At 35.3% G+C, this 27766-nt stretch overlaps 2 protein-coding genes across 2 annotated transcripts in view; one reads left to right on the top strand and one right to left on the bottom strand.

The window, feature by feature from the left end:
• The window catches only part of LOC107041502 (gamma-tubulin complex component 4), a 9012-nt gene extending 2300 nt beyond the window's left edge, over positions 1 to 6712 (bottom strand). The window contains exons 1-3 of the mRNA XM_015262079.2: positions 6012 to 6712; positions 2465 to 3200; positions 423 to 893 (exon numbers count right to left, since the gene is read on the bottom strand). Of these exons, the coding sequence (XP_015117565.1) occupies positions 423 to 893; positions 2465 to 3200; positions 6012 to 6080 (1276 nt within the window). The 5' untranslated portion in view covers positions 6081 to 6712. The remainder of the gene's footprint in view (positions 1 to 422; positions 894 to 2464; positions 3201 to 6011) is intronic.
• LOC107041501 (protein HIRA homolog) lies at positions 6225 to 27766 on the top strand. The gene is made up of 9 exons (XM_015262078.2): positions 6225 to 6549; positions 9115 to 9177; positions 12468 to 12578; positions 14062 to 14660; positions 16090 to 16371; positions 19028 to 19317; positions 21319 to 21735; positions 24504 to 25135; positions 27296 to 27766. The coding sequence occupies exons 1-9, from the start codon at positions 6513 to 6515 to the stop codon at positions 27508 to 27510; spliced, it is 2646 nt and encodes an 881-aa protein (XP_015117564.1). The 5' UTR covers positions 6225 to 6512; the 3' UTR covers positions 27511 to 27766.

The following is a 27766-nucleotide window of genomic DNA, read 5'->3' as shown; positions in this document are numbered from 1 at the left end:
TTCAACGCTTTTTTGATTGTACAATGGTAATTTTTGGAAACTCCAGGGCTATGTAAAACTGTATAGCAAATGGAGATCATTTCAGATTATCAAAATAAAAAAACAACCAAGATCACGTTCGAAAGATAATCCACCCGGGTCTTAAAAAAGCAAAATTCGCTGTGTAGGAGTTGAATTTCAAAAAACTAATCCGCAATGATTATTCCACACATTTTTTCGAAAATTTTGAAAGAAAAAGAAATTCTGTGGCTCAAAAATTGGAGGCTATTCTTAACATTTTAAGCGCCTGCGGGGCAAACGAACAACTAATTATTCATTTCTAGCCGTATAATCGATCTTCAATGTATGAAAAATCTCATTTCAATAGCCCACGACTTTTAAAATTCACAGTAGTCTCCCCTTAATCATCAAAAATAAATTACCAATGGGATCCTCTCTGTCCTTCTGCTGGCCCTGTCCACTCCCTTGACCTCCACTTCCCTCAGCTTTAGGCGATGGCAGCATGAAGTTGAAGCTATCGACTGCACTCTCATCATGCAACATGACTCGCCTCATCGTCATCTGGAAGGCCAAATTGATGTCCCTCGAGGTGTGGCTCGTCGGAGGCTTACTGAGAATGTGCGAAGTCAGTTTTATAAAGTCCAGGAAGAGATCTCCCCTACCGATGAGGTAGAAGTCCTTGATCAATTTTATCTGCTGGAGCAACTGAGCATCGTCCACTGCCACCTGCCACAGAAGCCTCGTGACGCACTTCTTCAGCTCGTCTATCGTTCGCTCGAACTCTATCACGTTGAAGACAGGCTTCATCTGGAGATTCTGGAGCTTTCCGAAGTACTCGTGCTCCTTCTCACCCCAGACCGGATTTTTAGTGATTTCGGCTTTCATTTTGTAGTCTAGGGAGAGTGGAAAATAAATTAATGGAGGGGAATACTATTGTTTATTTTTTCGAAGTCATTAGAGTACCTATTCTACGTTAATGACTTGATAATGGTCATTGTCAATTTTTTTCTTCACTTTATTACAGTTCAGTTGTTTTCCATTGGTTTTGCATTGTTTTCTTCATTTTGCTACTTATTTATTCATTTGTTGGATTATATTATTTATTATTATTCTTCATTTATCAGCAGGATTGTTGAATAGATATCCAAAGACATCCCCATTTGAAAAAAATTTATTTCCAAAATTTGTTGTAAAACAACTCAGCTGTCAGCTCATAACAAACTATTTCAAGTTTTTCAATTGTATTCGTATTGTATATTATTATTTATCTGTACATCGACATCTTATTTTGCTGACTAAGGCCCGGTTGCACCAAGCCCTGTTATCCAAATAAACCCCAGGGTAAAATTTATTCTCGGGATCAATTATATCGTCGAGTTCATAATTATTCAATATTTGACCCGAAGAATCATTTTTTATTCACCCTGTAGCCCCATTTAAATTAACACTGATGTAACCTTGGGATTAAGTTTTATTTTTTGTTCCTGGGATGAATTTAAGATACTCTCCCGAGTAAAATAATCCATCGAACATCCAAATTTACTTTTTTTATTATCTGATGTTTTCGTTACCCGGAGCTGGTGCAACCGGGCCTATGACTAGTGCCTTTTGTACTTTATGGATCTTCACAATTTTTTGGCTTTTTAAATTGAACCTACCCCCCCCCCCCCCCCCTCTTCTCCTCGCTCGTGAGAACCTTCTCGTTCTTAAGATTCTTTTGTATTTTTATTAATGTAATGGCAAAGTTCGAGTTGTTTTTTATGGACTTTCATCAGTCAGCTTATTTTTGTATGGTTATCCTGCTGCAAGGTTGTACCTCTAAAGCAGTTGAAATAAAAATATAAATAAATACTCATGTAATTGTCAATAATTGTCAATCTTCCAAGCTCAATTATTGTTTGATAAAATAATTCGAAATTTGAATAATTTAATTGATGATTGATTTAATGATGAAAAAATTGTTGAGTAATATTAACTAGTTGACCAAAATAATTGATAATCGAAATTTTCAATGCACTATTGAGTGAATAATTCGAAATTTGAATAATTTAATTGATGATTGATTTAATAATACAAAAGTGTTTGAGTAATATCAACTAATTGACTAAAATAATGGATAATCTAAATTTTCAATTCACTATTGAGTGAGTAAGTCGAAATTTCATGAAAGGATTTTGGATTTCCCAAATAATTGTCAATCTTCGACCTCAATTATTGTTTGATAAATAATTCTGAATTTGAGTAATTTACTTGACGATTAATTTAATAATTGAAAAATAGTTGAGTAATATTGACTAATTAACCAAAATAACTAATATCATAAATAATTCGGAATTCGAATAATTTAATTGCTGATTAATTTAACAATTAAAAAATTACTGAGTAACATCAACTGACTAATTAAAAAATGTATTTTGTTAAAAAAATCATAATTACGCTGATGTCTGAAGAAGTTATTCCTCACCTTTGTCCTGTCTAGGATCATTCCCAAAGATGATAATCGTCTGCCCAATGCTCAATATCTTGTTGCCGAGTGACGGAGTGATGTAGGAAGGCAGCATCTCCACCGCAATATCATAATTCCACATGTCATCGCACTTCTTGGTCCTCTGGCCTGAGCTGTTCTTGCTGTCCGCCAGCAGGAGGCTCTCGTGGGTGTTCTTCGTTCTCCTGATGAAGAACTCATTGTGGACATCCTCGAGCTGGCCATACAGTAGCCAACTCGTCAGCTGCTTGTAGAATACCGCATGGACGCAGTGCAGAATCTTCTGAAGGGCGGTCTTCACCTCGGGAATGCCCGTGTGCATGTGCTCGTGGATGCACTGGAGTAAGCACGTCCCATGGGTCCTCTGGGTCTTTATCTGGCGTATTATCGAGTTGAGGAGGACGAAGAGGTACTCGAAGTTCTCCACCCTCGAGAGGATTGTCGTGGCGGGGGTGTGGGCATTGTGGAGGATGGTTCTCTCCAGGTCGACGATTTCGTCGCGAAAGGGCTCCAGGGACTTGTCGAGACCGTCGCAGAACGCCTGGAGGTAGACACCCTGGGGGAGGGCCTCGGTTTCATTGGCGTTCTCCAGGTCGTTTGTTGAGGAGTAGGTTTTTATGAAGGTCTGAATTGTTTTGTAGTGCGACGAGATGTGGAGAATATTTTTTATCAGGCCTCGCTCACCTGGGTGGAAGTACTTGTCCAGGAGGACTGACTGGAGAAGATGAAAAATTACTTTTTTTTGTTTTAAAGATTTTTGCAGTGGAATCGTTCAAATTTAGGGATATCCAAGTAATTTTTTTTTTATTGTAGCATCAACCCTGATGGGTTATTTACAAAACAAAAAAAGGTACAAATTATCTTTTGTCTAATACTAACTACTTGGGTCTAGGTAAACTTTTAACATTCAGATTTTTTTTTTATCCAAATAATTTGGGTATTTTTTCGCCTTTCATTTGAGCCCCATTTGACCCTAAGTTTCCGGACATTTCACAACGATTTTATTATTTAAACTATGTAGGTTTGAATTTGAATCTCGATATTAAACTGTTAGAATACATTTAAAAAAGTTGAAGAAAATTAGAACATTTACTTTGGGAGGATGACTGATGATATCAGTAGCGAAGTGGTAAAACGGTATAAGTTAATTTTGACTATTGACCAGTTTTCAATGAACATCTCGGAATCTAAGGGAGATAGCAAAATTTTCATTATAATCTTTTTTGTAGAGCCGATTGAGAGCTACAACAAATGTAATTACAAAAATTTCGCTATATCTCTTAGATTCGGAAATATTCCTCAAAAACTCAACTGGGAGATAAGTCGACGTAATTGTTTGCCTGTCTGAATTGTTTTGTAGAGCGACGAGATGTGGAGAATATTTTTTATCTGGCCTCGCTCACCTGGGTGGAAGTACTTATTCAGGAGGACTGACTGGAGAAGATGAAAAATTACTTTTTTTTTGTTTTAGAGATTTTTGTAGTGGAATCGTTCAAATTTAAGGGTATCCAAGTAAAGTACTTTGACTATTTTTTCGCCAGTGAAATGGTTTTCTACTTTTGTAGTCGAATATCAGAGCTTTCATTGGAGCCCCATTTAGCCCTAAGTTTCCGGACATTTTACAATGACTTTATTGGGCAAACTTTGCTGGTCTGAATTTGAGTCTCGATATTAAAGCGTTAGAAAACATTTTAAAAATCTGAAAAAAAATTAGAACGTTTACTTTGGGAGGAAGATTGAGGATATGATTTGAAAATTATTATTTTTGAAAATTACGAGCATTGTTTATAAATAATTTATTAACAATCAATTTTTCTGGACTAGATGGAGATGTGGCAATGCAGTGAGAGAGGGTAAAGGTGGCTATATGGATATCAAATGCCGGGCATGCAATGACTCAGAAATTCTATGATTGATCCAAATCGTTCATCGATTGAATAGTCGCAAAACAAACGCTATTGTAAGACACAAATATCGATTTGAACTAAACCAAAATTGGATTGGATGAAATCGATTTTGTTATAGTATGTAATTTTCATCACGCTGTGCGAAAAAGTAACTTTTTCGGCACGCTTCGCGTGCCTAAAACGTCCCTTTTCCACACATTGAGATGAAAAATATCGTTCGATACTCGTGGGAAAAGTGTTTTTGGATAGGGGTCATTTGATCCAAAAACAATTCGTCCAATGACATTTCGTCCAAAATCACTTCGTCCAAAAATTCATTTCGTCCAAAAATCATTTCGTCCAATGAGTAATAGGTCCAATTCGGCCCAGATTAAACAGCATAAATACACCATAAACACAGGTAAATACAAACACAAACCCGAGAAACTCAAAACCAATTACAATTACATTGTTAAAAAAGAGTGTTTTCAAAAGTTTAAATGTTCCAAATGCTGCATTTTTCGTTTTTGTTTCTTTTTTTCCCTTAAAATTGTATGCCAGAAATGTCATTGTTAAAAAAGAGTGTTTTCAAAAGTTTAAATGTTCCAAATGTCTGCCATTAAAATTGTTTCAATTACTTGAAATGTTGAAAAAAAATCCCTACATAATTTCCCATTTCCCAAAATAATCCGCATTTTTTTGGACCAAAATTACATTGGACAAAGAAAATATTGGACTAAAGAATGATTGGACGAAATAAAATTCGACCAAAAACTTCATTGGACGAACTGACGTTGGACGAAAAAAGATTGGACCAAAAGATTTTGGACCAAACGTACCGGAGCCAGTGTTTTTTAGCTCGTGGGAGGTTTATAGCACGAGCCGAAGGCGAGGCAAAAAACACTTTTCCGCACTCGCTACGAAACATACTATTTTAGACCGTGCATTGGGAAAGAAAATTGCCTTTGCCAAGTATATTTACTTGCCACAAGTAAATTTATATAAATATCTGCATAAGACACGTGGAAATTTTCTTGTAGTTGGTAAATATACTTGGCAAAAGTTTTCTTTTTCTCAGTGTGTCCATAAGTATGTTCGCTAATTAATCGATGGAATTGAATCTTTTTTTTTCTCAAATGCAACTATTGTGGAATCCTATCTATCGCTATTAATTAAAATTAAGGCCCGCGTGTTTAATCTCCCCAACGTGATCTTGGTTGTTTTTTTTTAATTTTGATAATCTGAATTATCTTCAGGATTGCCATAATTATAGTCGACGGATAATTATCATCATGAAGGGATGATGATAATTATTATGATGACGATCATTGTGGGAAAACCATAATAATTAAAGGATAATAATAATCATTATGATCATCATTACAAACGAGTGGAGTAGGTGGAGATGAGGTACAACGAACCTTCTAAAATCCTCAATATCTCCTGCCCCAACGATACGATTCAAATAAATCAGACCTCATTTCAAACTCTGAAAAAATATCTTCAAAATGAAAAAAAAACTCCCAATTTCACTCTGCCGGTCTCCAGTTACTGACGATTGAAAACCGTACGTTTTACTCATCTACCTCGATCAACTCGTTCATGACGTTTTCATTGAATGGAAGGGTTTTTTCACTTACGTCAGTCTCGACAATTTTTTCCAGACTCGTCGAGCATCCCCAGAGGGACAACAGCAGCTCGTGCAACATCTCTCTCGAGGGTTGTTCAACCTCCAAGGCTCTGTTGACTCGCGAAATCCAGGGGGAAAAATTGATTCACATTCTCAGGAGCTTTTTTCGAGTTTCTGAACGAAGATTTTGGTTATCTATCACTCATTTGTTGCTGGGTGAGAGTTAAACACTCGATTGTTGATCAGAGGGTTTTAATTTCGCTATTTTCAGCGCCATCTCCCAAATAGTGCCACCATGGTGCGTCGTTGAAAGTCCGGCATGAATGTTCAGTTTACATAGTAGAGGTTATGAACGTCATTTAAACAATTGGATCATAATTTTTTACATGAGATATATTTGCATAGTGTTATTTAGATTGTCCACTGATCTGTGTAGGTAGATTGATGTGTGTGCTTTGGACGGTATGAGACGGGTTTTTTTGTGATTTTGTGGTGTGTTAAGTGACAAAATATGAAACTGGTCAAGCCGAATTGGGTTACCCACGATGGTAAGCGTTTGAGTATTTTTTTATTGGGAAAATTTTGGAGGAGAACTGATGAGGGACGGAATTGGGAACAATTAACTCTCCAAAATTCGAATATCTCCGGGGCAAATGGTACGATTCTGACGAATTCAGTCCAGTTTTGATGCTCCGAGTGGAGCTGGGAAATGGCCCAAAATTCATTGGATTCGACTCTGCCAATCTGGAGATATTGACCATTCAAGACGGTGTGTTTGCCCCACTCCTACTGTCGGGTTGAAAATTATATTATAGGCCCTTGGCCCTGTGGGATTTTTTGGCTTTGCAACGTTCTCAAATATCAGTATTAATTTTATTTCCTCGAGACATATTCTAGACGTAGGGGTGGGTGGGGTAAAATGGACACTAGACTTTTTTTTAATTACTCATAACTCAGAAACAAAGTTATCAATGGAGCTCAGTTTAGGCTCACCACAAAGGGCAAGAATTGCTCTTTGCATTGAGAAAAAGTTATTAAATTTCGTCACTATTTCAACCTGTCATTAACATTTTTAAAAAAGCCCAAAGTGTCCATTTTACCCGAACCTCCCCTACCAAATAACTATGGGAAAGATTGAGTTGAATGCTTTGGGGTATTATTCGCTACAAGAATAACCTCTGAGTTGAGCTTGAGGGGCCTAGCAATTACCAAGAGGGTATTTTGGGGACATCTGGATGTTGAAGGGAGATATCGAAATTTTTGTAAAGATGTTTCCTGCAGCTTTTGCGTTTCTCTATGAAAAATGGTTTCACAAAAATTTCAGAATTTTTTTTAGATGAAACCACTTGTGTATTTTCAGTACTTTATGACTTGGATGACGATCTCATTTTAAGGGGAGACTACTATGAATTTTAAATGTCGCGGGCTATTGGAATGAGATTTCTCATACATTGAAGATCGATTATATATGTCTAAAAACGAATAAATAGGCAAAAAAATAATTGTTTATTGTTCGTTTACCCCACAAACGATTAAAATGTTGAAGGGGAGACTACTGTGAGTTTTAAAAGTCGTGGGTTATTGGAGTGAGACTTTTCATACGTTGAAGATCGATTATATAGATCTGAAAATGAATAATTAGTGCAAAAAAACTTTTGTTTATTGTTCGTTTGCCCGGAAACGCTTAAAATGATAAGAACAGTCCAGGGCCTCAAATTTTTGAGCTACGAATGATTTGTTTTTTTCAAAATTTTCGGAAAAATATGTGGAATAACAATTAAGAGCTAGTTTTTTTTAATTCACCTCTTACATGGTTAAGTTTGCTTTTTTTGTATTTCTTTACACAAATAGTAAATTTTTTTATATGAAAAAAAAACGAAATCAGCTGTGTAGGAGTTTAATTCCAAAAAACTGGCTCGTAATTGTTGTTCCACACATTTTTCCGAAAATTTTGAAAAAAAAATTTTTTTGTAGCTCAAAAGTTGGAGGCCCTGAACTGTTTTTAGCATTTTAAGCGGTTTCGGGCAAACGAACAATAAAAAAAAAAATGTTTGCACTAATTACTCGTTTTCAGATCTATATAATCGATCTTCAACGTATGAAAATTCTCACTCCAATAACCCACGACTTTTAAAACTCACAGTAGTCTCCCCCTAAAATGGTCCAGGGCCTCTATTTTTTTTAGCTACAGTGGTTTTTTTTTACAAGATTTTTGTAAAAATATGTACAATAACCATTACGAATGAGCTTTTTGAAATTCAACCCCTACACAGCTAAGTTCGTTGTTATTTTAATAAAAAATTGCATCATTCATGTGAAATAGCCCGAAAAATATTTCTGAAAGAATCGAGAATGTAGGGGAGGGTGGGGTAAAATGGACACTTTAGACTTTTTTTTAATTGTTCATAACTCAGAAACAAATTTATCAATTGAGCTCAGTCTAGGCTCGTCACAAAGGGAAAGAATTGTTTTTGTATTGAAAAACAAATTATTAAATTTCATCTACATTTCAACCTCTCATTAACATTTTAAGAAAAGTCAAAAGTGTTCGTTTTACCCCAACCTCCCCTATTTTTAATATTTTAAGAATAATTTTTCTGCTTATTTTACATGAATGACGCAAATTTTATATTAAACAAAACGATATGAGCTGTGTAGGAGTCGAATTACAAAAAACTAATTTGTCACTGTTTTCGTACACATTTTTTCAAAAATTTTGAAAAAAAACTCTGTAACTCAAAAATTGGAGACCCTGTACTATTTTTAACATTGTTTACGAATTACGAATTACGAATTAGTTTGCGGAAATTCGACTCCTACACAGCTAATTTCGTTTCGTTTATTATAAAAATATGCGTCATTCATGTAAAATAAACAGAAAAATTATTTTTAATCTATTAAAAAAATATTCTTGATTCTTTCAGAAATATTTTTCGGGCTATTTTACATGAATGGTGCAAGTTTTTATTAAAATAATAACGAAATTAACTATTTTTAAGCCTGTTCCGCAGGCGCTGAAAATGTTAACTACTTATTCATCAAAAATTTTAATGAAGAGCTAATTATTGCAATTGCATTGCTCGTGAAGTTGAATAATTCTTTTGTTGTGGCAGAATATCCGATATTCTCAGTGGATATTCATCCCGATGGCAAGAGGTTCGCCACAGGTGGTCAAGGCAAGTACCAAGAAATTTGTTCAAGTGTTTCTATATGTTCACCTTAGGAATAATAGAAAGCCCGGAATGTGGACATGGTGCAGCGGAACAGTACGTCAATCACGTGATCTGGGAATGCCCGGACTTCTCAAAGAATCGGGACAAAATGTTCGATAAGTTATTGAAAATAAAAACTTCTAGGCCACATACCATAGCCACATTCCTGGCAGAGAGAGAGACTCTAGGAGTTTGAAAATTATTCACGATTTCATTAAAAGTAATGATATAAGAATTTAAGGGTGCCAAATGAATTTGGCGATGACCGTGAAAATTGACATTCACCAACAAAGTTATAATTTTTTAAATTAATAGTATTAGACAGATGGTGAACATCGGTGACAATTTTAAAATTTTAGAACTTATGGATATCGAGAAATTAAATAAACAAAATCAGTCTTATACACGGCCTCTTATGGAGTTTTGATTAAATTGAACGTTTCAACCCCCTAGGAACTCAAGAAAAATTTGAAAAAATTTGAAGATATGGGGAATGATGTGTTCAATGTGATGGCGACAAAAAACAATGGGGTACCGGGGTGAATAAGAGAGATATTTCAACCCGCCGTACCCATTTAATCCCATGCTATCTCGAGGTTCGTCACGCGAAATAGAGGATTTTCCGCATTTATTTTCTCGATGTCTAGTTCCGGTTGCGGATTTGAAATTTCGTCGGATGGATGAATACATATTTCTCCAATGATGGAGGGAAAGAAAAAAAATTTTTTGAATCTTTTTTCAAATTCACTTGGCACCCTTAAAAATATGATCATAGCAACTAACACAAGTTGACAACTATAACAACTATACAAGTTAACAGAAAAACCAAAGTTCATGTGAAAATAATGCTCGAATGAAGTTATGTAAATAATCCAACGATGGATTAATAATACTTGTCAATAAAGAAAATATATATATATAATTATATATGTTCCCCTAATAATTTATTTTTTAAGGGGGTACGAAGGTGAAATTCAAAAATCATCGTTTGATCAAGATAGCTATCGAGTGACTCTTAATATATCATGGGATGCCAAAATAAACAAGCCGGGGACAGCAAGCATATGACAGCGCGCCATGTGACAGTGAGCATGTCACTGAATGATGTCTTATATTTTATTCAGTACATTGATGGCGGACGTCCGATTGGTCTGAAATATTACAAAAGTTTATAGCTTCACAACACTAACTAGCAGCGAAAATTTCAGATGGTTACTGCCACCTCCATGGGTGCTATCAAAATTCCCATGTTTAGAATACTTCGTATGAGCGCGTCTACATATTTTCTGTCCAAATTTCAAGTTGATATCTCCATTTTTGCACAAGCTAGAGTGTTCACAAAGTTTTTTTTCATGAAAAAACGGAAAAATTCGGATATCTCGAAAACTTTGTATAAACGAGTATATATGTTTTGATTGATTTAGACCGAAGGCATCGAAATGAATGTTTTGAAAAAAGAAAAAGTGAAATCGGTTGCGTAGTTTTGAAGATATTCCATGTAAAAGATTTTCAGAAAAAATCGAATATCTCCGAAACTACTGATGCGATTGAACCCATTTTCAATACGAAATATTGTTATCATGAGAGGAAGACTCTGTCCAAATTTCAAGTTGATATCTCGATTGTTGCACAAGCTGGAGTGTTTTCAATGTTTTTTATGAAAAAACGGAAAAACGCGGATATCTCGAAAACTTTGTATGAACGGGTATATATGTTTTGATTGATTTAGACAGAAGGCATTGGAACGAATATTTTGAAACCAAAAAAATCGAAATCGGTCCATTAGTTTTGAAGATATTTGCGGAAAACGATTTCAAAACGAATCGCTTTTTCTTTAAAACTATTAGATCGATCGAGCTGAAATTTTGCACAGAGCTAGTCCTCATTAGGACCTATAATCTGACGAAATTTCAGATTTTTTGGAATTACTTTAGCCACTTAATTACTCAATTTTCTAAAAATTGACCACCGGGAAGGTGGCGGTGGACGTGGTCACATACAGACATGGTTGCCAAACTTCGTATTTATACGTTTCAGACCATTCTACATCATTTGAAATCAAAATTAGAGAATGTGAAAATCGAAGGATTGTAATGCGTCCATTCGGAAGCAAAAAGTGAGAAAAATTATCGATACTCGAAAAAATACCTAGTCTCATTCTATGAAATGTAACGATAATCCTTTTTTTTTTACTATAAAGATGAAAGAAACGTGAAGTTGTTTTATATCGAAATATCTCAAAACTGCCTGACCGCTAATCCTCAATTCTGATTGGTCAATGAGTCACGTGAAGTAGTCGCTGAAAAAAAATCCGGTATTTTCAAATTCTCCAAATGCCAAAACATTTTTCCGCGTCATATTTTTCATTTTTTTATGTGTGAAGTTGANGGTATTTTCAAATTCTTCAAATGCCAAAAATTTTTTCCGCGTCATATTTTTCATTTTTTTATGTGCGAAGTTGATCTTTATATCAAAACATATCTAAATTGCCTAATTGTTGAGCATGAGATGAAAAAACATAGTATTTCTAAATTTTTTTATCTCACAAATTATTCTTCACTTCCCAAATTTTAATTTTTTCATATTTATCACACGCCAAAATGATCAATTCTTGCTTTTCAGATTTTCATACATAAATTCTAAACTCTACAAAATTCACGAAAATTCTTCGATTTCCCAAATAATTCGAGAAAAATCTGTGATCTACGGTTATCTGGAAAACTGTGAAATTTTCCGAAGAATTCAAGAAATTTTTTCAGTTTTCTAGGAAATCAATTCATCACCCTCTCCTGATTTTCCAACAATTACAGATTTTAATCAGATTATTTTAAAAAGTAAAAAAAAAGAATTAATCGAAGATTAAAAATTATTTATTGATGCTTCACTCTTCATTCTCTTAATTCTCTTCAAGTCATTATCAATATTTATAAAACATCTATGAGTATATGAAGTTTAATAAATTCGATTTCTTCATTTTCGCAACAAAAAGAGAAGCATGCGCACAGATCTAGTATTTAAAAAAATGTTCAACTAACATGGAAAATTGTGGTGCAAAAATCATTTCAAAGCCAAAAACACGAAAAACGACGTTGCGCTTGACGTACGGGGTAAAATGAGTTGGGTACAAAATTTTTCTTACTCTTTTAGATACCCCACGATCTATCAAGTCAGTTGATAGCTATTTTCGTCAATCGAATACTTCAAAATTTCACCCTAGTACAACTTAATGTCTTCAATGCTTATTGTAATCACAGGGGGAGATTCTGGAAGAGTTGTCATATGGAATATGGAGCCGATAAAGAATGAGGGTGCAGAATTGGATCAGAATGTTCCAAAGATGCTGTGCCAACTCGACAATCATCTCGGTAATTATGCAAATAGTTTGAGTGAGACTTCGTTCCTGTATTTCGATGCAAGCTCTGTGGATTCAGTTCTGTTATGAATTCTCATTTTAAATCGGAGAAGACATTTTGAGCCCTCTCCTCGCTTTGATCTCGATACTTCTTTTATTTGCTTCTAATCGCCAAATATATCCTGGTGAATTTTTTGCCAGGCCCATACACGATTTCACATATCTATTACTTTAGTACTCTTTCAATTACTTCTCTTCTTTCCCAGCCCCATCTTCAGCAATTTTATATACGTAAAAATGAAGTTGAAGTTGAAGAATTCTTTGCGATGGCCCCATCATATCCATAACATAATCCATCACCAAAACCAAATTTTTGATAACATTTCAATTGATGATAGTACTATGACATGAAAAAATAGAAGAAGAGAATAGTGAAATGAGAATTTAAAAAAGAGAACCCATTCAGAAGCAAATCAAGACTGGGGGAACCCAATCAGAAGCTAATTTATTAGCACCAATAACTATACTCATTTATTAAAAAATGCGAGTATTGATGCCCTATCAATCGACGTTAATGGAAATTCAATTCATATATGAGCAGATCCACGTCAAAATGCAAGGTCAAAAAAGTCGATCCGACGGATTTTTCTCGCCAATTCTTTTCATAAAAGTTGGCCTCAATGCGAACATTTTGAAAAAAAAATCACCCAAAAATATTGAAAATTAAGGAAGTTATGATTTTTTCAAAAATTTTCGTTTTTTTCGATGCATATTTTCAGGTGATTTTTTTTTCTCAGATTTCCAGCTTATTTCACCCATCAAAATGCAGTCAACCACTGCGAAGTAATAACTTTAATTGCCGCCAAAATTTTCATCATCTTACTAATGATTTTTGGTGAAAATTTGAGATTTTTAAAAAATGAGGTTTTTGAGATAATTGTGATTGAATAAAAAACACGTTTTGTTGCATAAAACCCTTAAATAACAATGGGATACATCAAATGACGGCTCATTTTCAAGGTTTTTCTATGTATATTTCATGTGCAAAACCGCGATTTGATACCTTCAAACCCGAATTAGATATTGCTGAAAACTTGAACAGAAAAATGACCTGAAAATATGCATCGAAAAAAACGAAAAATTTTCAAAAAATCCTAACTTCCTTAATTTTCAATATTTTTGGATGATTTTTTTTAAACGTTCGCATTGAGACCAACTTTAAGGAAAAAAATCGGCGAGAAAATGAGATCGACTTTTTTGGTCTTGCGTTTTGACGTGGATCTGCTCATATTAATTTTTAGAATTTTCAAAATGCTTTATTAATTATTTGTTCGACGATTAATAAAATAATATCGATTGAATTAATTGAATGATGGCATTAAAAGATTGACTCGATATCCCCTTATAATAAATTTGAATAATATAATACATATCCATCACCAAACCCCATATAATCCCACATTCCCATGAATTAATCTTACCTGAATGCTCTCCAGCCTGCGTCAACTGCGTGCGATGGAGTGCGAACGGTCTCCTCGCGTCAGGAGGTGACGACAAAGTCATAATGATCTGGAGACTAGCAGGAAGCGGTGGAGGAAGCACGATTTTCGGTGGCAAGGCAGGTGTGGAGAACTGGAGGTGCATTGCTACCCTCAGGTGTCACGAGGGTGACGTTCTGGACCTTGCCTGGGCTCCACACAGTCCCTGGCTAGCGTCAGCATCAGTGGACAACAGTGTCATCGTCTGGGACGCCTCAAAGTTTCCAGCAATTGTCGCTATATTGAAGGGCCACACTGGTCTCGTTAAAGGGGTCACCTGGGACCCCGTGGGAAAGTATCTGGCGTCGCAGTCGGACGACAAAACCCTCAGGGTTTGGAGGACGACTGATTGGGGGGAGGCCACCCTCATCTCCGAACCTTTTGAGGATTGTGGGGGGACTACACATGTTTTGAGACTGTCGTGGAGTCCTGATGGACAGTATCTAGTCTCGGCTCATGCTATGAATGGCGGAGGACCCACTGCTCAGATCATCGAGAGGGATGGCTGGACACAGGATAAGGACTTTGTCGGCCACAGGAAAGCTGTCACTTGTGTGGTATGGTGGATTAGTCATTTTATTACTAACTCTAGGAATGCACGGAGAAAAATGTTCAGTGAAAATTACGGAACTCACAATTCCGTCACCGATTACGGAATCGAATCAGAAAATTTAAGTGATGGTATCATAATTTTTCACAGGAGATTCAGATAAACATTACGGAACGCTCTGGAATAATTCCGTGACAGTTCCGTAAAATTTCCTACAACCACATTTTGCTCCGGAATTACGGAAAAGATACGTAATTTTTATTGAATATTTTATTGAATATCTCCGTGTGCAGAATCACTGTAATTTTTTACATGTGTCTAGTCAGGGGTAAAATTATCGTTTTCGGCATGATTGCGATTCCTTATTATTTTCATTTTTATTTGAATTGTTTGACGATTCAGCATTGGGAATTAACAATTCAGTAGCGAAGTGGTAAACTGGTATAAGTTAATTTTTACTATTGGCCAGTTTTCAATAAATATCTCGGAATCTAAGTGAGATAGCCAAATTTTTATTGTATCCTTTTTTGTAGAGCCGATTGAGAGCTACAACAAATATAATCACGAAACTTTTGCTATCTCCCGCAGATTCGGAAATATTCCTCATAAACTCAAGTGGGAGATGAGTCGACTTAAAGCGCTTTACCACTTCGCTATTGAATTAAATTGGTAATTATTCATGTTAGCCAAAAATGGGATTATCTTTCGAACATGATGTTGGTTGTTTCTTTTATTTTCATAATATGAAATTATCTCCAACTGCTATTCAGTTTTACATAGTCCTAGAGCCTCCAAAAATTATGATTGTACAATCAAAAAAATGGTGGAAAAAAGTTGAACATTTTCAAAGAGAGCTTTTTAAATAATTTTGGGAAATAAACCCAATAAAGAGGAAATTGCAAATTAATAATTTGATGTATCTAATGGCTATTAGGTCGTCATTTGTCACAGTAGTCAATGGTTGTGAGATCGTTAGTTACCATGATAAATTATCCATTCACTATTTCCTCTCTATCGGACTTATCTCTTAATCTTTATTAAAAACTCTTTTTGAAAATGTTCAGTTTGTTTTTCTACTTTTTTTGATTGTACAATCATAATTTTTAGGGACTCCTGCGTGATGTAAAATCCAATGGAAATTGTGATATATTTTACATTATGAAGATGGAAAAATAATCAAGACAACGTTCGAAAGATAATCCACTCGGGCCTTAAAAACTTAAATTTAAACAAATAAATGTCTATTCTGTTTTTTTTAAACTTACTCATTGTCGAGATTATTTATAATTAACAAGACTGACTTCTGATGATACTCTAGTGGTTGAAGAATTGAAATTCGCGATATATTGAGTGATTATCAGTTTTAAGAGAAAAAGGTGCTCAATTGTTATTAATGAACGATTAAAAACTGATGATTGCTTTTGCGGTAATTTCAGAGATTCAATGGGAATATACTGAAGAAGAAACAGCCAGGGTCATCAAAGCCTCAACAGTATTGTTGCGTCGCAATTGGATCGCGAGATCGATCCCTCTCTGTCTGGTTGACGTCTCTGAAGAGGCCACTGGTTGTCATCCACGAATTGTTCACTCATTCCGTGCTTGATCTCAGCTGGTCTCCCTGTGGATTTCGGTTGGCAGCTTGCTCCTGGGATGGAACTGTCGCTTTTGTCGAATTCACACAGCAGGAGTTGGGTCAACCCCTCGATCCTGCAGAACAAGTCAGTGCAATTGAACATTTTAGAATTGAAGTGAATTCAGTAGTGAAGTGGTCAAACGGTTTAAGTCAAGTCTATTCTAGCTCCAGTTCTCGATGAATGTTTCAAATTTTAAAGGAGTTAGCAAAATTTTCCTGAAAATCTTTTTTGTGAAGAAAAGTGAAGACTAACGAAAAAAATCTTCCAAAAATTTCGCTGTCTTAAGGTGTTTTGGTTGAAAAGTCAAAATAATGAAAAAAAATTGGACAATTCATGGAGAAATTTCTAAGTATGCATTCATTGAGAATTCTTGCACATTTTGTTCAGATCTCGGTTTCAAGAAAAAAAATAATGAAATTTGAATGTTTTTGTAAGCCTTCCAGCTATAACCTCCGAGGTTACCCCACTGTCGATTAGGGAAATTTCCATGGCGACCGAAATAATGATGAACTATTGAGGAAAAACTATTGGGTGATAAATCAAATCTTTCTTGAGAAAATCTCTGAAATTACCGCAAAAGCAATCATCAGTTTTTAATCGTTCATTAATAACAATTGAGCACCTTTTTCTCTTAAAACTGATAATCACTCAGTATATCGCGAATTTCAATTCTTCAACCACTAGAGTATCATCAGAAGTCAGTCTTGTTAATTATAAATAATCTCGACAACGAATCAGTTTAAAAAAAACAAAATAGACATTTATTTGTTTAAATTTAAGTTTTTAAGGCCCGAGAGGATTATCTTTCAAGCGTTGTCTTGATTATTTTTCCATCTTCATAATGTAAAATATATCACAATTTCCATTGGATTTTACATCACGCAGGAGTCCCTAAAAATTATGATTGTACAATCAAAAAAAGTAGAAAAACAAACTGAACATTTTCAAAGAGAGCTTTTAATAAAGATTAAGAGATAAGTCCAATAGAGAGGAAATAGTGAATGGATAATTTATCATGGTAACTAACGATCTCACAACCATTGACTACTGTGACAAATGACTACCTAATAGCCATTAGATACATCAAATTATTAATTTGCAACTGAGAGAAAACACTCGACAGGTTTACCAACTCGAGACGCATTTTAATATTATTTCAATAATAAGAATACCATCAAATAAAAATTATTTGACACCCGTAGGTGATGAGAAAAAAATCAGTCAATCTGATAAATAAAATCAATATTCAAAAAATGTTCAAATGCACACTTAAATAGTTACTTGAAAATTGGAAAATTTCGTGTTCAGCGATTGAATCAGGGCTCGAGAACAATAAGATTCCCCTTCCGTTTCATCCTCCGGTGATTTACACACGAAACAACTTAACCCTAGTCTGATCACCAAACGCCACTCTGCGATTGGTCACCTCCGCGGGGATTCCCCGCTGTGTTATATCGGCTTTAGTGTTGCCGAATTCACTCTACACTGCCCGGGCGCGTTTAGCGAGTTTCCGGCAACGTCGCGTCATGGGCAATTTCATTTAAGGGGAAACGGAACCCCTGCGTTTATATGAATCTTTAGAATTGTGTTTTCTCCTGCAATTATTATTTTTTATTCATTAAACTACTTCATTGACTCAACAATGCGATANTAACCCTAGTCTGATCACCAAACGCCACTCTGCGATTGGTCACCTCCGCGGGGATTCCCCGCTGTGTTATATCGGCTTTAGTGTTGCCGAATTCACTCTACACTGCCCGGGCGCGTTTAGCGAGTTTCCGGCAACGTCGCGTCATGGGCAATTTCATTTAAGGGGAAACGGAACCCCTGCGTTTATATGAATCTTTTAGAATTGTGTTTTCTCCTGCAATTATTATTTTTTATTCATTAAACTACTTCATTGACTCAACAATGCGATAATCGAGTCGATAAAGTAATTTCATAGATAGAAATTAATAATTGTAGGAGAAAACACAATTCTAAGATTTGATGTAGACAAAGGGGTTCCGTCTCCCCTTAATATGGGAAAAAATAATCCATCTGTCCGAAATAATTTGTTTTTTCTAGGAATTTTGGGAACTAGGTTGTTCTAAAAACAACTATAATTTTTTAGACGCTTCAATTGACAAAGTCAAATTTTTCTGAATTTTTCCGGTTAGCCAGTCAATTGTAATTTAAAAAAAACGACGCGCGGTGGGGGTTTCCTCATAGGGTGACTAATCTAGGGTTAAATTCCGAGTTGTTCAACAAAAACTCAACTGAAAGCTAAATTGACTTAAACCGATTGACCACTTCACTACTGAATTAATGACTATCGAAATTTTCGACTCTTTATTCTGCAAATAGGAAAGAGGTGTAGGGGAAAATGTTAAAAGACACTTTTTGTAGAAAATTTCATGGGCTACAGAAAATGTCTGACATTTTCTCTAAACCTACAAGTTCCCGAGATATTTGCAAAACTGTCACCACCAGATATCTGATCTACTCCAATAATTTTCAAAAATTATTCTACAGTTTATTCTCACAAATATCCTGGGAGTAACAGCGCATAAAAAATGTAAAGATGAATTATTCGTAGATAAATCGTCTTCTGACCTTGTTCTCGAAATTGATTAGTTTCAGAGATATTAAATAAAATTGAGTTTCATGAAATTGAATTGAATAAAATGTACAAAATTGAATTGTTTCTGCAGATCATATGAATTTAGTGTTTAATCTGTTATTTTTTTCATTTTTACAGTGCACCCTTCATGAACGTTTATACGGCAAGCCTCTATCGTCTCAAAGTGGTTGCACAGTAATGGAAGCCCCAGTACTCCTGAACCTAAAGCCACCTACATCAAGCATGTCACCACAGCCAGTGGCAAATGCAACTACAGTTCAACCAGTGGTAAATGGAATCACCACACCAACATCTTCTGTTCCAACTACTCCAGTCAAAGGGCCCATCAACAAACAGATAGAGACGAGAACCTCTGATGGAAGGAGGAGGATCACACCCATGTTCATACCACCACCAGCTGATTCCATGTACGAACACTTTTTCTTTGAGGGGTAACAGAAGGCCACCGTTTTCTCGAAATTTTCAAACAAATTTTCTGCTCAAAGTTAAGGGGAGACTACTGTGAGTTTTAGAAGTCGTGGGTTATTGGAGTAAGACTTTTCATGTGTTGAAGATCGATTATATAGATCTGAAATCGAATAATGAGTGCAAAAAAAATTTTTTCTTATTGTTCGTTTGCCCGAAAACGCTTAAAATGCCAAAAACAGTCCAGGGCTTCCAATTTTTGAGCTACGAATGATTTTTTTTTTTCAAAATTTTCGGAAAAATATGTGGTATAACAATTACGAGCTAGTTTTTTTTAATTCACCTCTTACATGGCTAAATTTGCTTTTTTTGTATTTTTTTACACAAATAGTGATTTTTTCATATGAAAAAAAAAACGAAATCTGCTGTGTAGGAGTCGAATTACAAAAAACTTGCTCGTAATTGTTGTTCTACACATTTTTCCGGAAATTTTGAAAAAAAAAAATCTTTTGTAGCTCAAAAATTGGAGGTCCTGGACTGTTTTTAGCATTTTAAGCGTTTTCGGGGAAACGAAAAATAAAACAAGTTTTTTTTGCACTTATTACTCGGCTTCAGATCTATATAATCGATCTTCAACGTATGAAAAGTCTCACTCCAATAACCCACGACTTTTAAAACTCATAGTAGTCTCCCCTTAATAATATTTTTTAAACCCAAAGCACATTGATCTTCATCATCGCTTCTGGGAGAGTAATGTGCTTTGATTTGTAAAAATATCGATAGCTTTCGGCAGGAAATTTATTCAAAAATTTGGAAAATTAACGGCATTCTGTTACCCCTTAAGAGGCAATGGAACTTACCATCGGAGTAAAAATTGGATTGGAAGTTTATTCGTCGTCAGACGACTATTTAGCAAAACTCAAATTCTTACATCATCAATAATAATAATATTGGTATCTATAGTGTAAGAATTTGGGGTTTTGCTAAACAGTTGTCTGACGACGAAAGAACTTGGAATTCGGTTTCTACTCTGATGGTAAGTTCCATTGCCTCTTAAGGGGAGACTACTATGACTTAAAAGTCGCGGTCGATTGGAGTGAGATTTCTCATTACATCCATTGAAGATCGATTACATATGTCTAAAAACGAATAATTAGTACAAAAAAATCAATTGTTTATTGTCCCGCATTTGTCCCGCAGACGCTTAAAATGTTAAAAGTAGTCCAGGGCCTCCAATTTTTGAGCTACAGAGGTTTCTTTTTTTTCAAAATTTTTGAAAAAATGTGTGGAATAATAATTACGAATTAGTTTTTTAAAATTCGACTCCTACAAATCTAATTTCCTGTTGTTTAAAATCAAAATTTGCGCCATTCATGTAAAATAGGCAGAAAAATTATCCTTAAAATATTTAAAATATATTCTCGATTCTTTCAGAAACATTTTTCAGGCTATTTTACTTAAATGGTGCAATTTTTTATTGAAGAAATAACGAAATTAGCTGTGTAGGAGTTGAATTTCAAAAAACTAATTCGTAATTGTAGTTGCACATCTTTTTTCAAAAATTTTGAATAATAGAAGCCTCTGTAGCTCAAAAATTGGAGATTCTGGACTATTTTCATGTTTTGAGCGTCTGTGGGACAAACGAACAATAAACTATTTTTTTTGCACTAATTATTCATTTTTAGACATACATAATCAATCTTCAATGTATAAGAAATCGCATTTAAATAGCCCGCGACTTTTGAAACTCATAGTAGTCTCCCCTCAACAAATCACTCAACTTCTTGAAAATCTTGAACTAAACTAAAAAAAATTGAAATTAAAATGACTAATTAATCAATTAATTAAAATTTAGGCGTCGTTTTTGTGGAGAATCTCCTCCTGAAACTGAAATTTCATCATTTTTTCCCCTAAATTCTCGAGACAATTCTCCATGAACAAAAATTTATATAAGTTTGCCCAAATAGTTATCAATGAATAATTTTCTTCATAATTTTTTTCAGGGACACGTCAATTCAGAACGAAACTCCAGCCTTCAAGGGCACCCCCACGTTCTCCAGTACATCACAAACAAAATCATCGATAATAATCGAGAAACGAGATGACGTGGTAGCCCCAAACGTCACGACAACAGCCTCGACAGTCTCCTCGACACCAGGATCCTCCCTGACCCTGAAGAAACGTGACCAGTTAACCCCGAGACCTCACCACCATCATCATCATCACCACTCGTCCCAGAGTAAAAAGCCGAAACTGCTGGAGAAAGTTGGGGGCTACGTACTTCCAGCACTGAAGCCAGTGAGCTCGTTATCTCAACAGGCAGCTCATTACGCAGTGACTGTGACGAATAATCAGAGCCTAGCTCATCTTCAAGTCTTTCGTGGGACTGATTCTGAGCCCACGTGGGATCTTTATTTGGGGTATGGTTATTATTTGAGCATTTGAGTGATATTCATCGTGAAATTATCTCGGCTTCGAGTGGGTTTAGGAAACTAATGAGAAATATTTTTTGGGAGAAATTTTTCATTACGAAATATCTCTCATTTTCTTGGAAAAACACTCGTTTCTGAGATTCAAAGGTCAAAATATTACATTTTTCAGCATTTGAATGGAAGTTTTGTAACCGTTCGAGTTAAGGATATCCAAGTACTTTGGCTATTTTTTCTCCAGTGTAATGTTTTTCTACTTTTGTAATCGAACATCAGAGTTTTCATCTGAGTCCCGGACATTTTACAATGAATTTATTATTTAAACTTTGCAGGTCTAATTTTGACTCTTGATTTTGAACCGTTAGAAAACATTTTAAAAATTAGAAAAAAATTAGAAAGTTTGCTTTTGAAGGAAGATTGATGAAATTATTAAAAAATTACACTTTTTGAAGATTACGAGGATTTTCTATAAATAATTTATAAACAATCAATTTTCCACCGTAAAAAACATTTGTTTGGAATCGTAAGAAAGTTATTCATATACAAAATTTTCCAATTAATTCAGTCATAGCTTGAATTGAAAAAAAAAATACCAAAACTTGAGGCCCGGGTAGATTATGTTTCGAACGTGATCTTGGTTGCTTTTTTTATTTTGATAATCTGAAATGGCCTCCAATTGCTATTCAGTTTTACGTAGCCCTGGAGTCTCCAAAAATTATGATTGTACAATAAAAAAAATTTTGAAAAAAAAGCTGAAGATTTTTAAAGAGCTTTTTTGAATAATATTGTGAAATAAACCCAATAGGGAGGAAATTGCGAATTCATAATTTGATGTATCTGGCTGTCAGCTCGTTAGTTATCATGATAAATTATCCATTCACTATTTTCTCTCTATCGGACTTAATCTTTATTAAAAATACTCTTTGAAACTGTTCAGTTTTTTTTCTACTTTTTTTGATTGTACAATCATAATTTTTAGGGACTCCTGCGTGATGTAAAATCCAATGGAAATGGTGATATATTTTACATTATGAAAATGTAAATTTGTGAGTAAAACTGATAATTCAGTAGCGAAGTGGTGAAACTGTTCAAGTCGACTTATCTCCCAGTTGAGTTTTTCAAGAATATTTTCAAATCTAAGAGAGATATGTTGATAATTAATTGACAGTCTAACAAGTACAAGAGCGATTGAAATGTACACCGACTGGATAAACGTCAATCGGCACGTCTGCCTTCGAGAATTTATTCAATACGCCTGACTACAATGTTTGATGTTTATCAGTGTGTAAGTGTTCTCACGGACATTCACACTGATGACTCTGATTCACTAGCGTTGCTCTCAACAAGATAGAGAAATTTTCGTAGTTACAATTGTTGTAGCTCTCAATCGGCTCTACAAAAAAGCTTATTACAAAAATTTTGCTGTCTCCCTTAGATTCCGAGATATTCATTGAAAACTCATACCAAACTGGCCAATAGTCACAATAGGGAACTTGCACGAAGCTCAATTCTTTCTAATTACTCATCTATTCACACATTTCTCATAACATATGGGTAGCTAAACGGCGAACATTATATAGAAATATTGCGGTAGGTGTCTTATGATAATTCATTGAAAATCAATCCTTTTCGAGGCCAATTTTTCGGTCATGACGTCACGAAGACGGTCAGGTAACGCTTCATTGGTCGAAAAAGAAGAGAGTGGGGAGTTGTCGTCCTCCATTGGCTGAGGCGCACCTCAAGATTGGGTTAGGTTAGCTCGAGCCACTCTGTAATTGGTCCAGCGCTCGACCGTCTGTGTGACGTCATTAGCGATTTCAAAGCGTTTGAAATCTTCAACTTTTAACAATTGCTTATTAATTAACGAGCAATACTTCAAACGTTTGTGAATGAAAAATGAATTCAGTAGCGAAGTAGTAAAAAGGTATAAGTCAATTTTGACTATTGACCGTTTTCAATAAATATCTTGGAATCTAAAGGAGATAGCAAAATTTTTGTTATAACCTTTTTTGTAGAGCCGATTGAGAGCTATAATAAATGTAATTCCGCTATCTCCGTTAGATTCGGAAATATTCCTCAAAAACTCAACTGGGAGTCGACTTAAGGGTGACAAGTGAATTTGAAAAAAGATTCAAAAAAAAATTTTTCTTTCCCTCCATCATTGGAGAAATACGTATTCATCCATCCGACGAAATTTCAAACCCGCAACCGGAACTAGACATCGAGAAAATAAATGCGGAAAATCCTCCATTTCGCGTGACGAACCTCGAGAAAGCATGGGATCAAATGGGTACGGCGGGTTGAAATATCTCTCTTATTCACCCCGGTACCCCATTGTTTTTTGTCGCCATCACATTGAACACATCATTCCCCATATCTTCAAATTTTTTCAAATTTTTCTTGAGTTCCTAGGGGGTTGAAACGTTCAATTTAATCAAAACTCCATAAGAGGCCGTGTATAAGACTGATTTTGTTTATTTAATTTCTCGATATCCATAAGTTCTAAAATTTTAAAATTGTCACCGATGTTCACCATCTGTCTAATACTATTAATTTAAAAAATTAAATTTAAAAACTTTGTTGGTGAATGTCAATTTTCAAGGTCATCGCCAAATTCACTTGGCACCCTTAAACTGGTTTACCACTTCGCTGCTGAATTATTCAGGTCCCAAACTTGAGATTGAAAAAAATTCATGCAAGTTCCCTATTGACTTGTACCGTTTTACCACTTTGCTACTGAATTATTCTCATTGTGACAGATACAGCGCAGTTGCTCTGACAGCCTCAGCAGCAGTGATTGCAATAGGTCTTGAGGATGGCAGTATACATACATTCGACCCCACCAAGGGCTGCAGGCCAGCCCCTCCTCTAGCCCCACCAGCCCCACTCGCCAGGGTGCATGCTGTGGGAACCAATGTCATGGTGATTTCCTCATGTGGAGCTGTCAGGGTCTGGGAGATCGGGACTGCCTGTAAATTAATTGTCTCTACCTCTGCAAGCCATCTCTGTGCCTCGGGGGCTTCTCTCCTCTCTTGCAGTATTTACAATGGAATGCCTCATCTTGGCTTCACAAATGCACGAGCGTACATTTATAATAAGGAAATGGGGACTTGGCTGCTGGTCGGTGACAGTCAGGATCCAGTTTGGAGATGGTCAGCTCAGAGTGCATCGACAGTGTCTGGGGGCAGGGCACCTCGGGGCCCTCTTTCGTCGCTTCAGGAAGGTTTGAATAGAACTGCCAGTGGAACCATGCCCACCCCACGTCCTCCACATAATGGCCCAAGTGTTGTCTCCTATCTGGAGCAACAGGTGCTCGCTGCCAAGGCTCTCGGGAGCCTCCAGGAATACGTTCACTGGTTCATGGCGTTAATTTCATTCCTTCTCACTCAAGGTAAATTCATTCAGTTTTCAAGGGGAGGGACTACACTGAGAGAAAAACAAACACGTCAAACAAGTCTTGTTTGGGCCAACAAAATCGCTAGTTGATAATTGCCAAAAAAGAATTTGTTTGGTCCGAATTTGAAAGCCTCAAACATGAATAATTGTTCTGCTTTCGTCAGCAACGAAATATTTGGCTCAAGGGGCGGATAATTCACATCAGACGGTGCCTTTTCAAGATGAAAATATCTCATAGAGGAAAATTTATCAACAAACATTTTATCCCTAAGTTACAAGATTGCTATCATATCATTATTGTTGTTTCATTTAAGGGTTCATTTCTTGTCTGTGATTATTAGACAGGTTTACAGAACTTTTCTATTCACCCGAAGTAACAGATGACAAAAAAATTCAAGCTATTTTTTTACTACAACTGTATCATACTTTTTCTACAGAAAAAAAAACATCGAAGAGACTGTACAAAATTTTTTTTATTTATTTTTATTCTGTGTGATAATTAAATTATTGTATAGCAACAAAATCGCTAGTTGAAAATTGCCAAAAAAGAATTTGTTTGGTCCGAATTTGAAAGCCTCAAACATGAATAATTGTTCTGCTTTCGACAGCAACGAAATATTTGGCTCAAGGGGCGGATAATTCACATCAGACGGTGCCTTTTCAAGATGAAAATATCTCATAGAGGAAAATTTATCAACAAACATTTTATCCCTAAGTTACAAGATTGCTATCATATCATTATTGTTGTTTCATTTAAGGGTTCATTTCTTGTCTGTGATTATTAGNGATTGCTATCATATCATTATTGTTGTTTCATTTAAGGGTTAATTTCTTGTCTGTGATTATTAGACAGCTGAAACGAAAAATTACTATCCATTGTTTCGCATAAAACAAAGGTTTTCGGGAGCAAAATACGTATGGGAGTATCGAATAACGAAGGAGTAGTGCTAGAAATGACATTCCTTGCGTCTACAGAGAATGCAATTTTTTTTTTAAGTACTAAATCTATTTTTGGGACAAAAATTTTTCATTCCGGCGCACTCTCCGCATGTTTGGCACAAAAAAATCCTTTTTTGATATTTTTCACAAAACTATTTTCTTGGCACAAGTAAGACTTGTTTGAGAACTTTGTCGTTTTTCTCTCAGTGTACTATGAGTTTTAAAGTCGCGGGCTATTGGAGTGAGATTTTACATTAAAGATCGATTGTATATGTCTAAAAACTAATAATTAGTGGAAAACATTAATTGTTCATCATGCGTTTGCCCCGCAGACGCTTGGAATGTTGAAAATCGTCCAGGGCCTCCACTTTTTGAGCTAGGTTTTTTTTTTCAAAATTTTTGAAAAAATGTCTACAATAACAATTACGAATTAGTTCTGTGAAATTCGACTCCTACGCAGCTAATTTCGTTTTGTTTAATATAAAAATTTGCGCCATTCATGTAAAATAGGCAGAAAAATTATCCTTAACCCTTCAAAGGGGCCCTTCCGTTTCCAAGCGTGGAGTACCCTCGATACAACTAGAATGTAATGACTTCTAATCAACGAAAAATTATGCAACCGATATGTAATTGAAGCTACAGTATTCCTTTTTTTGTTGCTATTTGTTTGGTCGAGTTAAATTCCATAGTTTTGGAAATAATCAATTTCGAAGAGTCATTCATATTTTTATAGGTCGATGTATGGCATCGACCCCGTATGTGAGGGGTTCAAAGATTAAAAATATATTCTCGATTCTTTCAGAAACATTTTTCGGGATATTTTCCATAAATGGTGCAATTCTTTATTAACAAAATAACGAATTCAGCTGCAATTCAAAAAATTAATTCGTTATTGTTATTGCACACATTTTTAACATTTTTAACATTGCCACCATTTTATGCATCTGGGGTTTAAGCGAACAATAAGCAATTATTTTTTTGCACTAATTATTCGTTTTTAGATATCAGTTAGTTTAGTTTCGATCTTCAATGTATGAGAAATCTTATTCTAATAGCCAATTCCAATATTTTTTCTCCAGTGAAATGCTGTTCTACTTTTGTAGTCGAATATCAGAACTGTCATTTGAACCTCATTTGACCCTGAGTTTCCGGACATTTAACATTTTATTATTTAAACTTGGATTAATATCAATTAATCATTGATTTTCCACTCCAGATGGACTCGAAAGACGACTGAGAATAATTCTGGATGATTTGTTGGGCCCCAGTCACAGTTCAGCATCCAAAAGCACCTGGGACCCAATGATCCTCGGCATGAGAAAACACAAACTCCTCGGTGACGCCCTGAAAGTCATCGGCGGCCACCTCAGATGGCAGAGATTGTACCTAGAGTATTCCGAACAATTAACAACGCTCAAGATCCAAAATTAGGTTTACAGAACTTTTCTATTCACCCGAAGTAACAGATGAAAAAAAAATTCAAACTATTTTTTACTACAACTGTATCATACTTTTTCTACAGAAAAAAAAACATCGAAGAGACTGTACAAAATTTTTTTTCTTTTTTTTATTCTGTGTGATAATTAAATTATTGTATAGCAGTCAGCTGTAAAATATGTAAGTCTTATTTTTTTCTCTTGAGGAATAAGAAAAATGAAGTGAAGATTAAGAGATAAAGAGATAAAGA

The sequence above is a fragment of the Diachasma alloeum genome, unplaced genomic scaffold (assembly GCF_001412515.2).
Source record: "Diachasma alloeum isolate Michigan unplaced genomic scaffold, Dall2.0 Dall_scaffold_00366, whole genome shotgun sequence".
Taxonomy (NCBI): domain Eukaryota; kingdom Metazoa; phylum Arthropoda; class Insecta; order Hymenoptera; family Braconidae; genus Diachasma; species Diachasma alloeum.
Note: the sequence above shows the minus strand (reverse complement) of the source record. Positions and strands in the feature narration are given on the sequence as shown.

What these genes read in the sequence shown, in the direction of transcription:
- LOC107041501 (XM_015262078.2), top strand. Translation starts at nt 6,513, where the DNA reads ATGAAACTGGTCAAGCCGAATTGGGTTACCCACGATG. An exon ending in GAATTGGGTTACCCACGATG is followed by an intron (nt 6,550 to 9,114) that starts GTAAGCGTTTGA and finishes TTGTTGTGGCAG; the next exon opens with AATATCCGATATTCTCAGTG. An exon ending in CCCTCGATCCTGCAGAACAA is followed by an intron (nt 16,372 to 19,027) that starts GTCAGTGCAATT and finishes TCATTTTTACAG; the next exon opens with TGCACCCTTCATGAACGTTT.